This window comes from Sturnus vulgaris, chromosome 1 (assembly GCF_052056855.1).
Source record: "Sturnus vulgaris isolate bStuVul1 chromosome 1, bStuVul1.hap1, whole genome shotgun sequence".
Classification (NCBI taxonomy): domain Eukaryota; kingdom Metazoa; phylum Chordata; class Aves; order Passeriformes; family Sturnidae; genus Sturnus; species Sturnus vulgaris.
In genome coordinates this window covers 130,257,314-130,273,116 of record NC_142243.1, presented here as the reverse complement: position 1 = coordinate 130,273,116, position 15,803 = coordinate 130,257,314, and the positions used below count along the sequence as shown (strand labels likewise).

The following is a 15,803-nucleotide window of genomic DNA, read 5'->3' as shown; positions in this document are numbered from 1 at the left end:
GAAGAAGCAGTAAGGGAAGAAGGTTCTAGGCTTGTAAAGTTGTTCATTAGTCTCCTCTATAAATATGTATTTAAATCCATCCAGGTGCTGGTAACACCCAGATCCCTGTGGCTGTTAAGGATTTTCCAGGACTGCCTCAAGTCATATGACTAATACCCATTAAATGCAAATCATGTTCTAAGTTTTCCTTCCCAGATGAAGAACACCAAATATAGCAGTTTGCTGCATTCAGGTTTTCAGGGTTCTTTTTCAAATGTTAAGATACTAGATTTCTAACATGATCATAATAGCTTATAAATGGCATTTTGATTGGCTGCTTAGCTTCAGTTCCACCCCTAAAGGGAATTACTGAAGAAAAATCTTCAGAAGTTAAACACAATTTATTCAAGATAAAATTAGAAAATAGAAAACATTGAAGTCCTGGTAGAACTACCACTTCACAGGTTTCTGTTTCTGACAGAAAATTCAATTTTATATGAAGAGGAAAAGTTGCTAAAACTGGTATTCACAAGCTGTATCTGACCCACATCTGTTAGGTAGTATATTAAGTGTAATTAATTTTACCAGTCAGTACACATTAAAAATTTCATTAATGTTACCTGTTTCACCAGATCCATCACATAGAACAAAGCATCTTTTAGCCTTTAACATGCTTCTTTCACTGTACTTTAACACCACCAGTATTGGCTGATGCCATGCTAGAACTGTACAATCAAAATAAGAAACTGCACTGGACATTTCAAAGATACTTATGTTCAACTGGTGTCCCAGACTTTCAAAGACCAACTTCTACCATACAATGCATCACAAATGTGCAGTACTTTCCTTTCTTCCCCTAAAACATGCATGCATATCTGTGCCTATCAAATAAGAAACTTAATACTTTCATTAAATTTGAAACAAAAAACCTGCAGTAACTAGAATAACACATCTCCCCCTTGTTACATATTTTAACTTTTAATGCATTAATTTATATACACATTTAATATACATTACCTTGATTGACTTATCCATGTCACTGTAACACAGAGAATTGAGAGAGATTTTAAAGGGCCTCCAAACAGGATTCAGGTTGTTTTTAATAACCTGTAGAAAAAAAAAAAAGACAGAGCACCATTGTTCACAAGGGTGGAAAGTAGTCATCATAATGGGTCATACTTTCATGATTTTTGTATGCAAGGTTGCTGTCTAATGCACTCCAAATATAGGATATAAATCAAACTACTCAACATGCTGCTGTTCAAAAAGAGATGGTCTCTTTCAGCTCCATATTTTGCTATACCTCACTGTCACCTACTTTATCCTTCAGCTACTGCAATGCAAAAAATTAAATTTGTCCTTAAATAAGTAAGATACTCGATGTTTTTTTTTTAATAAGCACACATACATACATACACACATATATAAAGGCATGAGTTACCGAAAATGTGTGGAAAAATATTACATTGGAATTTCTGAATACATCAGTGCTCCAGAGATCACAATTCGCTCCCACATATTACTTATTCTGAAATGTCATTTATGGAAACATGCCCTCAAGAAATTCACAGTGTAGTAAAGTAAAAACAGTGCATGAGGATAAAAGACCTCCCAAGCTCAACATTAAAGTGTCATTTACAAATAGTACTGAAAGATCTTCAAAATTTGTCAACTGTTATCCTAAACATACCCAATACACCACATAATGATCTTACAAAAGTACAAGAAACTACACATAATATGCACTACTTAATTAATAACACCTAAAAACAGTAATACTTCCAACACTGTAGGAGTGCTGAGAAAGAAATCTCTCTTTAAAATTAAATCAATAAAAACAGCACTTAGAAAAAAGAGTGTTTTTTTGAACCTGTAATCCACCAGACATTTCTAGGCTGAAACAACAAATTCTGAATTTATTACTGAAGTTCATGACTGAAATCATCATAGAAAAGATGCACCTTAAGCAGAAGAACCACCTCATGAGAGAAACAATACATCTGACAAAAAGGATTTATAGTTCTTCAATATCCATACTTCAAAATGAATACAGTCACCACTTCCTAGGGGCACAGCACCTCAGCTGTAACTGAGCCCTCAGCTGCCACTACAGTGAGATATTCTGAAATTACTCTTGGCCTGTCAGTTGCTGTCACAGGACCCCTATACCTCCTCCTGGGTGAAAGGCTGCTGCTGCTCAAGCACATTTTCCCTCACTCTGCATTCTCCTTGGTTTGCCCTTGCTATGCAAGCATTCAGCATCATTACTTTCATTAGGAAAGGGTACAGCCAGGTGACACCTTCCTAAGAATAGCAGCGTCAGGAATGTACAAGTCCTACCCCAGCACTGGGTAGAACTGAGCAAATGTCCCTGTATGAGTATGCAGCTCTTTTACAAAATATTTGTTTTCTACTAGATTGCTGAAAGCTAAAGAAAAAAAAAAAAGGGGTTTCTTTCCAAATAGAATGGCATATATCAAAATCAGCATAAAGAGAGTAAGGAAGATTTCCCAGAGAAGTCAGTGGAAGAGATGATGCAATTTCTAACTACTCTGCATGTCAGCTCCAGGCCAGTCAATTCTTTTTGTAAGGCATTGTATCTCTAGTTTTGTGACACACTGGAAAATAAATAACCTCAACCTCTTTGTTGTTAACTGAAAATATCTTACCTCTGTTCTGTGAACCATCACCCAGTTTCCATCTCCAGTCTGCTTGTGGAATTCCAGATAAGGATCTGACTTTCCAAAAAAATCCTGTATTTAAATAAATGCAATTATCTCAGAACAGCCTGTAGTGCGAATACCATTAAATTCTAGTTAACACACACTTAAATTAACAAAATGTAAATTAAGGGAACAAAAGCTTTAGATGATGAAATGCAAGTCCGATTATATTACCACCTGTGAAAGAGGAAAAGAAAGTAGAGAATGTCCTTCAATTTAGGAGAAAAATGCCCACATATCAAATACCTGACAGCTCAAGCAAAATATTTATACCAATAACTATTACAATGGATAGATAGGAAACTAAGGACTTCCTCCAGTTCAAAAAAAAAGTATAATTAAACCAAAAGGTAAAAATAAAAACATTATTCTATTATTTTTCTAATTTTGTTTTTAAAAGTCTCTCTATAGCCAGCCCACTATTCAACGTAACTAATTCATATACAACAGGTACACTTTTCACCATTAATTTTTGAGAGGTAATGGGCAACCATTTATATAGCCATTGAAATCAATGGATATACCAAAAATCCCTTTTATTTATGAATAAATGTAAGGATTTACATTTAAATGGGAACATGTTGCTCATGGAATACCCATAAAAGGCATTATTTATCTTACTTAGAAATATATTACAATTAATTTCAAAAGAGTAAATGAAGTTACTCTGAAGCAATCTTACTTCAATTTCTTTTTTAATCTAAGTAAAATATTATTAGATTTCATTTTTTAAGCAAAAATGAGACTGAATACCCAAATGTTTACGCTTTGACAAGATTCTGATTTTACTACCTCATCAAAAAACAGCAATCACATAAATACCTTATTGTCCAGTTTCCTTGCTTCTATTTCGAATACAACCACCCTGTTATCCTTTACTTCTTCTGCTGTAATCTAGGGAGGCAAACAACATACTTAGTTTTTATTCAGTTTTCTCATACTCACAGCATTTCTATGACAGGTCCATTAAAAAGTTGCCATGTTTTCTCACAAATGAAGCATAAAAAAAGGTGGGGGGAGAAGGAGGAAGAGAGGAAAAATTTGATTTGACATTGGGATTCCATTCCATCTATTTACCATAAATGAAGGCACAGATATGCCCCAAGCAGTAGCCCATTGGATGCCCGAATGGTGTATGCAATGGGACTTATAATACAGCAGGTGGGTTGCTCTCAGATGACAAAGATAGATTAGTGGAGCCAAAAAATATGCTTTACAGCACTATAGAACAGACTCACTGCATTCAAGTCACTAACTAAAAATAAAACACAGAAACAAATAGGGATGAACCCTGAAGACATTTATTTCTTAACTGTCTTACCGTAATGCTTCCTCTTCCAGCAGGTTTGCCATTTTTAAGTACTAACGGTTTTGTTAGACTCCTGCTAGAAACTATCTGCCAAAAAAAAAAATTGAGTATCAAGCACTATTAACACAATTCAATAGATTTTCAAAGGAATTAAATGAGTTAGTGAGGTATTTTCATTTTAGTAACTTCTCTTTTTGTGAAGATGACAGCATTACATTTAGTTCTCATAAGTTTCTATAAATAAATATAAATTATTTTAAAAATTTCTATTATAATAGAAAATTCAATATTTTAAAACATATATGCAGATGAAAACATGCAGAGCTTCAGGAACAGTAAGAATTAAAATGTCTTCTAATAACATGATATATATTCATGGATAAAGATAATACCTTAGGTTCCAATTTCAAACTGTTCTTTAAGTTACCTTTAAAATGAATGCAAGGCATATTTCATAAATTGATTCAGCTAATAAATTTATAAGCACAATGTCTGTCATTCAAAAAAATCATCAGCCTTCCCTTGCACAGTTTCCAGCTGATTTTATTTTACCCTGTTCAGGCAATGCTTCCTCAGAAGTGTCTCTATTCATTCTAAAGGTCCTTCTTTACCTTAAGAATGAGTGATTAATTTTTAATTGACAATAAATTTCAGTTCACATTGCCTCTATCCTTATAACGCACTTAAAATAAAAATACTTAAGACACAGGGCAGAAAAAATCCCAAGACAGCTCTTCTGAGAAGTGCCTTTGAAGGATCTATTCAAAAGGACAACTTAAAAAGAAGCTGCCTCATTGTGACAGCATCAATAGCAGAATAGGAGTGGGAAATAGTCATAAATCTACAGCTGGCAGAACTAGGATCATTGTTTGCATTGAGTGGAAAGCAGATTACAAGGATAACACAGCCCTTGTGAGCACTCACATGTTGCTCTACACTGATTCTCTTTTTCTGGGATCATAAAAATAGGAATTTGAGTATTAGAGTAAATAAATAGCAAAGTACAACTTTGTGCTCACTGACAGTCCTCTTTTAGATAGCAATCCAACAGTCACCACCCTAGAGCACACTTCAGGGCATCATCTCAAGACCTTTTGCAAATAAAATGTATATACACTGAACTGAGACTTGAAAAAACAAATGAAGGACATCCTATTCCAACTTAAGAGTACTCCAACTACAGAAGAACATAGTGATAAATTCCAAGTAAAAGTGGCTAATAATTTCCAGTAACTTAATTCTAAGGAAAATCATCTGCATGCTTACCTGTCCCAGAGTACACTCAAATTCTCCTAAGAAGTCATCATCACTCAGATCATAGGTTTTGTTATCAATGTCATATATTCCAAATTTAAGTTTCTGAACAAGCTCAAAATAATAATCAATTAAGAATTTCTTGGCAAACCTTGGGTTCAAGGAATTCTTAACTCTTTCTGTACGATCAACCTGAAATTAGAAAGATATCACTTTATCTGGTATTTCAAAAACTAAACAAGCAAGCAAATCAAATGCCATATTATTACAAGTTCTTAAAGTACAAAGGAGTATCTTCCTAGAAACCTTTCACCAAATATAAGTTATATTACAAAATATTTTATTATGTTATATGTATTTCAAAACCCACTGCTCCAAGTTTGGGATACTTGACCTATATTTCATCACTCCCTCTAAGGTAGGACCTATTCCTGCACAGGGAAGACCAACAAAAAATCTTGTATTGTCAAATCCAGGATGAGACCCTAGTTTTGGAGTACTGTACTTACAAAAACACATTTAAGCACTTAGAAGGCTTCTTCTGTTGGTCCACATATGGCTGGGGAACAGTGCTAAAAATCAGACAGCTGTATTTAACAGCAAATGATTCTGAGTATACTGCCCAGGTAACAATTTGTTGTGGTTTGACATAGCTTGGTTTTTAGGTAAGGGAAAAATCCAAACCCACTACACTATTAGAGATATAATCTAACAAAAACTATTCAAAAGTGCTGGTACAAAATTAAAATATTTTAGTGAAACCATAAGTTATAGTATTTTAAAAGATCCAACGAGGCAGAATGTGTTTTTAGCAGGTTTGAGAGAAGCATCAGGCTGTACCTCATACCACTGCTGACCACTTGAGTTCTGGAGAAGCACACACAGAGGGTCTGACTTGGAACCAACATCTTTATCCAAGAGATTGGTGCAAGAAATAGTCAGCTCCACCTTTGTCACACACTGTGCTGCCATTGGTTACACTAGAAAGCAGCAACAGAAATCATCATTAAAATGGACTTAAAAAGCAAACAATAGGATTATCACAATGCATTAACTCTCTAACCAATCACAAGAAGTGTTAGCTTGTCAAAAGTGATGATTTGAGGTTACAAATGCAAATTTTGCAATTTATGATGTACCAACATTATAGCATTTTACTGTCACACTCTTGTCTTTTCCACACAGGTATAAAAATTAATTTCAAAATCTGCACATAAAAAACAAGATCAGGTTTCTGAGAACGCTTGAGAAATCAAATGAAAAATGGGATATACCTCAAAGAAGGCACAGTGGTTTGAACTGCTGACAATAAAACTTCACAAGCTTTAAATGAAATCCAAAAGCCTACATGAATGCCAGTATCTTATAATGTAGATATTATTAATAATTCCACGAGTAAGGAAAACACATTATATTACATACTCCTCTACCAAACCTTTGTAACAAAATGCTGAAACCATATGCATGGCAAAATTGGAAAAGCTGTTTAAGCAGGTAACAGGTGATCTTGCTTTAGTAAGCCTACAAAAAACAACTACAAATTTTAATAATAAGGATAAATACTTCAAAGTCAAGTAATAACTGAATAACTGAATTGGGGGGAACTGCTCTTTCTGAAGATGCAGTTTCAAAAAAAGAATAACTGAAAGCATCCTTACATTTTCTCTTTAAGTACCTCCATCATTGTCCACTGGACAATGTCCACTAAGACTAGCAGATATTACAAACGTGCAGAAACAACTTGATTATCAGTTATGAATTCCACACTGGCACAACATGCATTTGCAGGCCCAAAAAGGTCTGAGCACCAGATTATTTTCTATATATATATGTTAAAAAAATCTCCCTAATTTTACACTTCAAGGATAGAGTTGGTAATTCCCAACAACTCTTGGGGAAATAAACCTCTACAGTACAATCATCCTGACTCAGAGACTAAGGCACTCAAATCTTTCCACAAGCAGCCTACCTTGGAAGCTCCCAAGCCTCTTCAGTTTCCTGTTTGCCCTCTCTCCAGTAAACACACAGTCTAGACCAAGTATCCTTCTGGATTAATTTATCTTAAAAGTGCATGAGAAGCCAAAGAGAACAAGGCAGAAGGAAAGGCATCTGCTTCTATCTGGTCAGTTCACTAGCAACATTTGCATTCATACTTGAATATGAAACTACTTGACCCAAGCCAGCTCTTTTCCTTTCACTGTATTCATGAGACTTTTCATGAAAATGAATGATTTTTTAGAGACAAAAGGGGAAAGGAACATGGAAAAGACAAAGAACAAACTGAAAATAGGAGAAAGAAAACATTATGGAGTCTGAGGAAATTTTCCCAAGGCTTCTTGTATTCCACTAGGGCATAATTCACACGCTGCCTCATCTCCATTTTGCTATCTCAGTGATGGACCTTTTAGAGACTGAGTACATATCTGTAAAAGAAACACTCAAACATCCATGTATATATTTTAAGAAGCATGTCAGATTCATAGAAATTCTCATGCACCTCCCAAACACCTAAATGCAATTTCTTCCTTGAGTATCTTTTGGTTCCCATGACTTTATAAAGTTTAATTCATTGTCCTTGAGGGGAAAAGAGTGAAGGTCTAAGTATTAAAATAGTTTTTAAACCAATGGTTTTTAGGCTTAGAAAGAATACCTCTTAAAAGCAGTCTGCCCCTTTTTCCTAGTTCTCTTTCTATACTGGTATTTTCCATTCCCTATTGCTTTCCTGGCTGCCAGACCGAGCTCATTAACAGTCACTGCCCTTCCCACAAAATCCAGTGCAGACCAGTACATGACTCCTTAATGACAGTTTCCAGAGAAACAACTTTCTGCTGACAAAATGATGCTTTAGCTCCCACTAATGCTGCAACAGCAAGTAGAAAGGGTTTGCATGAAACTAAACAGAATTTAAACTTGAATTGAGATGCATTTTCAAACCAGTCAAAATTTTCTTCCTTCAACTTGTCTGAAACTCCTCATTATCAAAAGTCCTTGAAAGCACCCAAATCTTTTGTTAAGGCCATAGTTCCAAAATCACTGGCAAATAGATAGCATCCAGTCACCCTAAAAATATAGTCAGTTTTTTCCTTTTTTTGGCTATGTGTGTACTCATACTTCTTGCACATTTCAAGTACTTGGTCACATGAACACATCAATTTTGTTACTTCCTCTCCTCCATGTCACCAACTCTCCACTAATCATCTAATCCAGTAAAAGAGCAGACTAAGAAACAGTGCCATGCAAAAAACATCCTTTAACATAGAGAAGGGAAGAATAAAAATGCTGATTCCCTTTCCTGAAATGCAAATGCTCATTTGAGATGCAACAACTGTGTCCATATTGTACAAAAAACATGCATTTATTTAAGTGTAGGACACTCAAAATCGACATAAAGAGCAAGACCTCACAAACTACAATATGGTCCTTTAATCTCTACCTTTTCCAGATGAAAATCCAAGATGAAAAACAATATAAGGCATTTTTCTCAGAAGTTTTGAGAATATTAGGAATCTATATTTGCATAATAGGTTGAAGAGGTCTGTATTACTAATGTATTTCAAGGAATAATTTTGCTATTTTACTCAAAAATACGTTTCTCTGTAAGACTGATATCTTTTACTGCAAATAGTTATACTGATTTTCAGTAACATTATAAACATTAAAAGTTAGAAAAACACTTATTAACAAGAAAAAGTCATGTCTCATTAATCCAATGCAATCAATTTAAGGTAGTGAAACAGTAAATAAACAAGAGATACTTTTTTTACAACACTGCAAGCCTTAAGGATTTGCAGAGGGCGCATATGCCTCAGGTGTGTGAGGCCAGGAGTGTTTCAAACAGCGCTCCCTGCTGGAGCTCTGCTCAAGCTGCACAAATCCTCGCCATCCCAAATGCGTGAAAGGAAGAATTACTCCAGCTTCACCCAATTCTCCTCACTTCTAAAAGCGCGTTAGCTGAAAAGTTCCCACAGTTTCAGAGGTGGATGTTAAGGTTTCTAAAGCTGATAAACATCCCCAAAGATCACTCACTGCCAGGTAAGCAAGCAACCTGTTCTTGAGGACTTGATGCAATACAGAGTCTGGCAAATTGCTGTCTTTTCAGGATGGCGAAAATAAATCATGGCTGCACTAATGCATTCCCTCTTGAAATACCATTCTACAACACATCCAGTAGGCAAATCAAATGTAAAATATTCTAGATACATGACCAGATTACTTAAACATTAGGAATTCTGGAATAACTTTACATGGACAGATTATATTGTTCAGGCTGTGGTAGGATAAGCCTTGACAGCCAGTAAATTACAACACATAACAAGATATTTACTTATTTAATTACTTAGTGTTACTAAAGTAGCCGTGCTCCACATTGGTCATATTTAATTAAAACCTTTGTTTTTCTCAAGCTATCAACCTGCCCTCCATGTAGGGTAGCATAAAGGGAGGCAAAGCACACCAGAATTTGTCCAGGTGATAGCTCAGTCATCCTTTTTGTCTAAAAAGCTTTTATGATTGCAGAAGTACATCAGGCTTTAAAAAAAAATGTTGGACAGGAAAAGACTGAAGATTATTATATATAACATGTATCTGAACTGCAGTGATGTACAGTCACAAGGGATCCTCTGCCATGTCTAGGCTGCTCAGGAGCATGATTAGGTCAACTAAGAATATGACAAGTCTTTCTGCTTGAGCTGTAAATATCAAAGCAAAAATCTAAGTCAAGGACTAGTCTTGTCTTGCAGTTTAGAGATCAGAATGTTCTTTGAACTCCAGTGATGATTCTAATGAAGATAAGTGGTACACATCAAACAACTGAGTCATTGTCTGTTTTCCAATAGAAACTGCAAACATGGCATTCTACCTGGAAAGGAACAGATCTATTATCAGAATGATCTAACAGCACAATTGGGAACCGCTAGTCTGCAGCAATCCTCTCCAGGCTGCATTGTCAGAGGACAGTACTGGCTTGCCCAGATAACCTTGCAGAGTATTACAATGACGTTCCCAATTATAGATGCATCCAGTCTGACAAGCACAAATACCCAACTAAAAGACAAAAAGACTAATGAAGCAGATTTGGCATCACTGCCTTTAGTCACAAGTCTCAAACCTGTTCTGATGGAAATTATTTCTGACGTTGAACATTTCCTAGTTCCTGTGAACTGCTAATGGCAATAGACTAAAAATCCATAATTTTTAGATATCTCAGGGCCCAAATGAACACAGAAAGGCTACGAGAAGCTTGCTAATGAAATCTATTCCTGATCAGCTAATCTTCTTGCCAGAATGGTACACTTAAGCATTTTATATCAGCTATGTGCCAGACTGAAAAAGGCAGAAAATGCCATGTCTGCTGCAAGAAGCTGGCAACGAAATTATGACAAATAGATGCTTCTTCTCACTGACAGGGCTGGTAGCAACACAATTGCTAGTGATCTTGGGCTACATGCATACAAATATACATTTACAGATTACCTCACAGGAAACAGACATTTCATTCAAAGTTACAAAAACTAAGACTTTCCCAACCTCATCTCATCACTCCATTTGAAAAAATCCCCAAAAAACAGCCTCCCTAAAAATGCTACCTCCAAATCAAAATTCTGGCTCCTCTTTTCAGTTTGTTTACAAGCAGCTTTTTACAAGAAAGATTTTTACAAGAAAAATCATCCAGCTGATGTGTTGGCAAGCTAAGTACCAGAAGCAGCTTGAGTCGTTCTGTATTTGAAGAACCATACAAAACCTTGACTGTAAGCTTTCTCTTCTAATACGGATACAGATATCACTTCTTGAATGATAGCTCTATCTATCTTGGAGGGTAGGAAGGCTCTGCAGAGGAGTCAGGCTGGACCAATGGGCCAAGGCCAGTTTTATGAGATCCACTAATGCCAAGTACTGCATCCTGCATTTGGGTCACAGTAACTCCATGCAGCACCACAGGCTTGGGAAAGACTGGCTGAAAATCTGCCCAGTGGAAAAAGTCAACAGCTGGCTGAACACGAACCAATGTGTGTCTAGATGGCCAAGAAGCCCAAAGGTAACCTGGCTTGTAGCAAAACATGAGTGGCCAGCATAACAAGGGCTGTGATTGTCCCACTGCACTCAGCACTGGTCAGGCCACACCTCGACTCCTGTGTCCGCTTCTGGCCCCCTCAATTCAGGAAGGATATGTCCAGAGAATAGCAACAGAGCTGGGGAAAGGTCTAAAGAATAAGTCATATGCTGAATGGCTGAGGCAGCTGGGGGTGTTAAACCTGGAGAAAAGGAGGCTCAGGTATGACCTTATTGCTGTGTACAACTCCGTGAATGAGGCTGCAGCCAGGAGGGAGTTGACCTCCTCCCAAGCAACAAGTGACAGGACAAGAGGACATAACCTCAAGCTCTGCCAGGGGAGGTTGGACATTAGGCAGAATTTCTTCATGGAAAGTGTTGATAAGCATTGAAATGGAGAGCCCAGTGAGGTAGTGGAGTCACCACCCTCAGAGATGCTCAAGAAGCATCTCATTGTGGCACTTAGTGCTGTGGTCTAGTTCAAAAGACAGTGATAGGTCAGAGGTTGGACTTGATGATCTTGGAGGTCTTTTTCAACCTAAATGATTCCATATTCACTATTTAGTATGCAGGAAGGAATTAGAGTATTCTAAACTAAATTCTGAAGTAAGATGAGGCTGATAAAACCCTAATGACCACACCGCTCCTTTTACTGGGGATTACACCAATCAAAAACAAAAGCTAGTATTTAAGAACTCTGAGGTATAGGCATACATGAGAATGGAAGCATAGTTTTCTGTATGGGAAATGAATCATCTATTTATACAAGCTTTATGATTCTCTATTGGATTCGTAGCACACTGGTATAACAAGTCAGGCAACTATATGCAGGTTGTTTCCGTGTATAAAAATCTATCATGAAGTTACATTGCCAAAGAACATGTTTAGATTTTTTTTTTTTTAATCCACTGCACTGGAAATATTCATTTGATTTCTAAGACTCCTGTTGACAAAATTACTTTAAAACAATTATTTCTAAATATACTGCTACTGTTTATTTGTTGGGTTCTTTTTTAAATTCTGTATACTTGTGTCTGCCCTTTAGGCACATCTTTAATGCTTGGTTCTTCCCAGCACCTTCCTCACAAAAAAGTATTTTAGGTGATGTTTTGATTCAAGTGAGCTAAACTATAAACGGTAATATTGTGCCTTGAACAAGACAATTAAGATATACAGACCTCCTGACTTCAAAATTCAACTATTTCAAGAATACAGCAGCAAACCATAGGAACACGTGTTTCTTGCATATATGTTTATATGCTTTATCAGAGTACCTTTATACCAATTATTTCATGTAAAACAATCTATCAACTATGCAACGTGAATAATATCTTAAATTGTGTGCTCTTCATTGCAATTCTCTGTGTAGAGCCACTGACTAACTGATTACATAATAACATTACCCACAAGAAAGAAAAACTTTTATCTCACTAAAACTTGCTGTACTTTACTGCAGAAACACGATGCAGGTGAACACTTTAGACTAATCCTTTTTACAGTTTGTTTCAAGTGATGTTGTGCCTCTTCACTGTTACAAATACCAGTTCTTAAAAATCAGTAACAGTAACTTACCGCAGGGGTCTGCCTCCGGACCTCTCAGCAAAAGGCTAAAGCTTCAACTAACAGTAGCACTAAAATGTGAAATGAAAGGAAATTAAAACCGAGAATTGTTATTCCCATAGATCAAGCAAACTAAGCGGTTTGAAGGCATATGGTCTGCGGAGCTACAGTTCCTCTTAAAATAAATAACCTGCCCAACAGTTTTATGTGTCTGTGACAGCAGCACTGTTAAGATTACGCAAGGGAAACTCAGAGCCTTTATTAGAGAATAATACATACTAATATTATAAAAGTCTAGCAGGAAAAGTTTTTTAAGCTTTTAAGAACAAAGACCTCATCACTGGTTTTGTCCTATTTATTAATTTTTTTTTCAATAAGGTGACAGTGGATAAGAGTAAGTAGGTAAAACTCAGTGGCTCCCAATGTTGTTTATGCTCTAACAAACCTGTGCATACTTACACAGCAAAAGGATGACTAAGAAAAGTCCATGAATCGTGGACAGACCACAGATGCACAGTGGTCCAGAACATCTCAGTATAAACAATAGCAACACCTTGAAACCAACAATCACAAAATTGCACCTTAATGTAGCCAGAGGTATTTTAAAATACTGTATTTCCTGTATGCAAACCAAGAGCTCTCCAGTCAGCTGCGCTTCAGCTCTGTATCACAGCAGCTACTTGCACTCAGCATTCCCGGTGCCTGGGAGGCATCATTCATACTCTGCATATCCACAGGCTCCCAAGTGGCTCCGAAGACAGGCACAGAGCAATCATGCTAATTCCTGGAACCATCAGATAATTGCACATATGCTAATTATCTGCCATGAGGAATTTCTAACAGCCCTTTTGAGCAGGGGAAGTACCAGAAGCAAACTGCCACAACTAGAACTAATTCAGCTGACTCCTAAGTGTGCCTTTGATAAAGCAGAGTGAAAGTCCACTTGATCCATCTACAAGAATGAATGGATCTACAGGACATAGTCTTCCTTCAACCAGAGAACAAAGTACGAAGCAAGTGATCGAAATAAGTAAAGACTAGTCCTCAAACAGAATCTTGGATCCAGCAACCAAGCCCTAAAACTCCTCTATTCATAAATCCTTCAGACACTTAATAATGCCCTCTCAAAATGTCTGAGCAAAAGCACCTCATTTAAAGCAATATTAAAGATAAACCAAAGAAATCAAACAGAATCACAGAGTTGATGGAAAAGACCTTAAGATTATAAAGAAAAAAAAACCCACCACAATTCTACTTCCTGGCTACTTGCTTGCACAAGCCACACCACACATTCAAATGTCATGCTAGGAGGGGCCAGTATTAATCTTTGCCTAACTGATCTACAAATTTTGGGTTTAACAGGAACTAATACCTACAAATACTGAGTTGATCATATATTACTTATGTTAGAAGAGCATCCTGACTTTCACAGGAAAATAAACAGGAAGGAACAGAAAGTATCTTCCTTCTTAACTTTGTCCCTCAAGGAATTTCTTTAGGAAACCATATAATGACAGCATTTCTTCCTAAATCAAATTAAGGTAAAAAAAAAAAAAATCCATCCCAGATAAGTGTACAGTTGAGATTTGAGATTTTAGTTTTATTTATTACTCCTAACACTATGGCTTTCCTTTAGCATTCAATTCTGGAGAAACATTTGGCATAAAAGAAGGCTTTACAAACATTGTGGTACCAATTCTGCTACTTGGGAATTCTGGCAAATTACATTTAATAATAGCTTAGTTATTTAGCTTACCAGAAATAGATTTTTGCTTTCAATAGCTGAACCAAAATTAGTCTAACAGTCACCTACAACAAATCTGTATAGATTAATTTTAACACATTTACCACAAACATACTTGTAAAAACACCGCATTCTTTCTAACACCACAACATATAAACAAAAAGACCTCTGTCTCTTACTCCTTGAATATCTTTCCTGATTTTTTTTCTTTTAATGCTTTTTGGTGTTCTGCATGCACCTCAAAACATCTTTCCTCTGTGATTATACACATATAAAGTTAAAATTTAAAGCTCCAACTGAAAAAAAAAAATCAGAAGAATAGCTGACATTAAGTTTGACTGTATTTACTTTTACTAAACAAACTTTTCGCACCACCACAGAAATATTTTAAACTCGAATATTCAGGGACATGACCCTTCAGAAAAATAAATGTAAGTGTTGGAGGCAGGGCAATACATACTACTTTGAGGATACCTAATGTTCTTTCAAGATAGGAGTATGTAAGCAAAAGTCAAGAAGTTTCACATTTTACAGGTTTTCCCTAATGGAAGAGTAAGTTATGACAACATGAATATTATCTAAGGTTCTTCTTGCATATATTATGCAACTACAGCGAAGGAAGAAAACAACCACCCACTCAAGCAGCAGCTCAGAAAGAACAGCATGTGGTTTTCAGGAACGACGCTAACTCTCGACAGCCTCCTCTCCCAGAGGTAAGGATGCTTCTTAGAGTGACATTTACACCACCACAGATCTCGGCACTACGGACTCGAACCTTCAGGCCTACAGCTTTAACTTTTCCGAATTCCACTACCTGCGGGACGGCGGAAGAGGCAGCGATTCCTCGATCCCCGCAGCAGCGGCCGCTGGCAGCGCGCTCCGTGTCCCGGCGCACAAAGCGGGGCCGCACCTGCGGGGACGCTTCACGCGAGGAAGCGCTGGGAGAGCAGCCGCCCGCAGCCCTGCCCGGCCGCCCCAGCCCCGCACGGCTCCCACTGCACGAGGCAGAGGGGCCATAGAGCTCAAACCCCGCGGGGCACGGCGGCCCCTGCAGCACAGCCGGCCCCACCCTCACCTGCAGCGCGGCGCCTCCGGACCCCGACCCGCGGCGGCCACACCCGCGCAGCCGGACACGGCCCGGCCCGCCCCGCCCCGGGGCGCAGGCGCAGAGCCCCCGTGCGCCCCC

At 37.4% G+C, this 15,803-nt stretch overlaps 1 protein-coding gene across 2 annotated transcripts in view; it reads right to left on the bottom strand.

Annotated features, from left to right (window-relative positions):
* Nucleotides 1–15,766, bottom strand: part of CPNE3 (copine 3) — a 28,560-nt gene extending 12,794 nt beyond the window's left edge. Inside the window, exons 1-8 of one of the 2 annotated variants that reach the window (XM_014870749.2) lie at nt 15,693–15,766; nt 12,886–12,944; nt 6,106–6,245; nt 5,278–5,457; nt 4,024–4,098; nt 3,525–3,596; nt 2,649–2,732; nt 997–1,086 (exon numbers count right to left, since the gene is read on the bottom strand). In XM_014870749.2, the coding sequence (XP_014726235.2) occupies nt 997–1,086; nt 2,649–2,732; nt 3,525–3,596; nt 4,024–4,098; nt 5,278–5,457; nt 6,106–6,237 (633 nt within the window). In that variant the 5' untranslated portion in view covers nt 6,238–6,245; nt 12,886–12,944; nt 15,693–15,766. The remainder of the gene's footprint in view (nt 1–996; nt 1,087–2,648; nt 2,733–3,524; nt 3,597–4,023; nt 4,099–5,277; nt 5,458–6,105; nt 6,246–12,885; nt 12,945–15,692) is intronic. The other variant, XM_088176946.1, reaches the window with a different exon arrangement.
* Between the last annotated feature and the right edge of the window lie 37 nt (nt 15,767–15,803).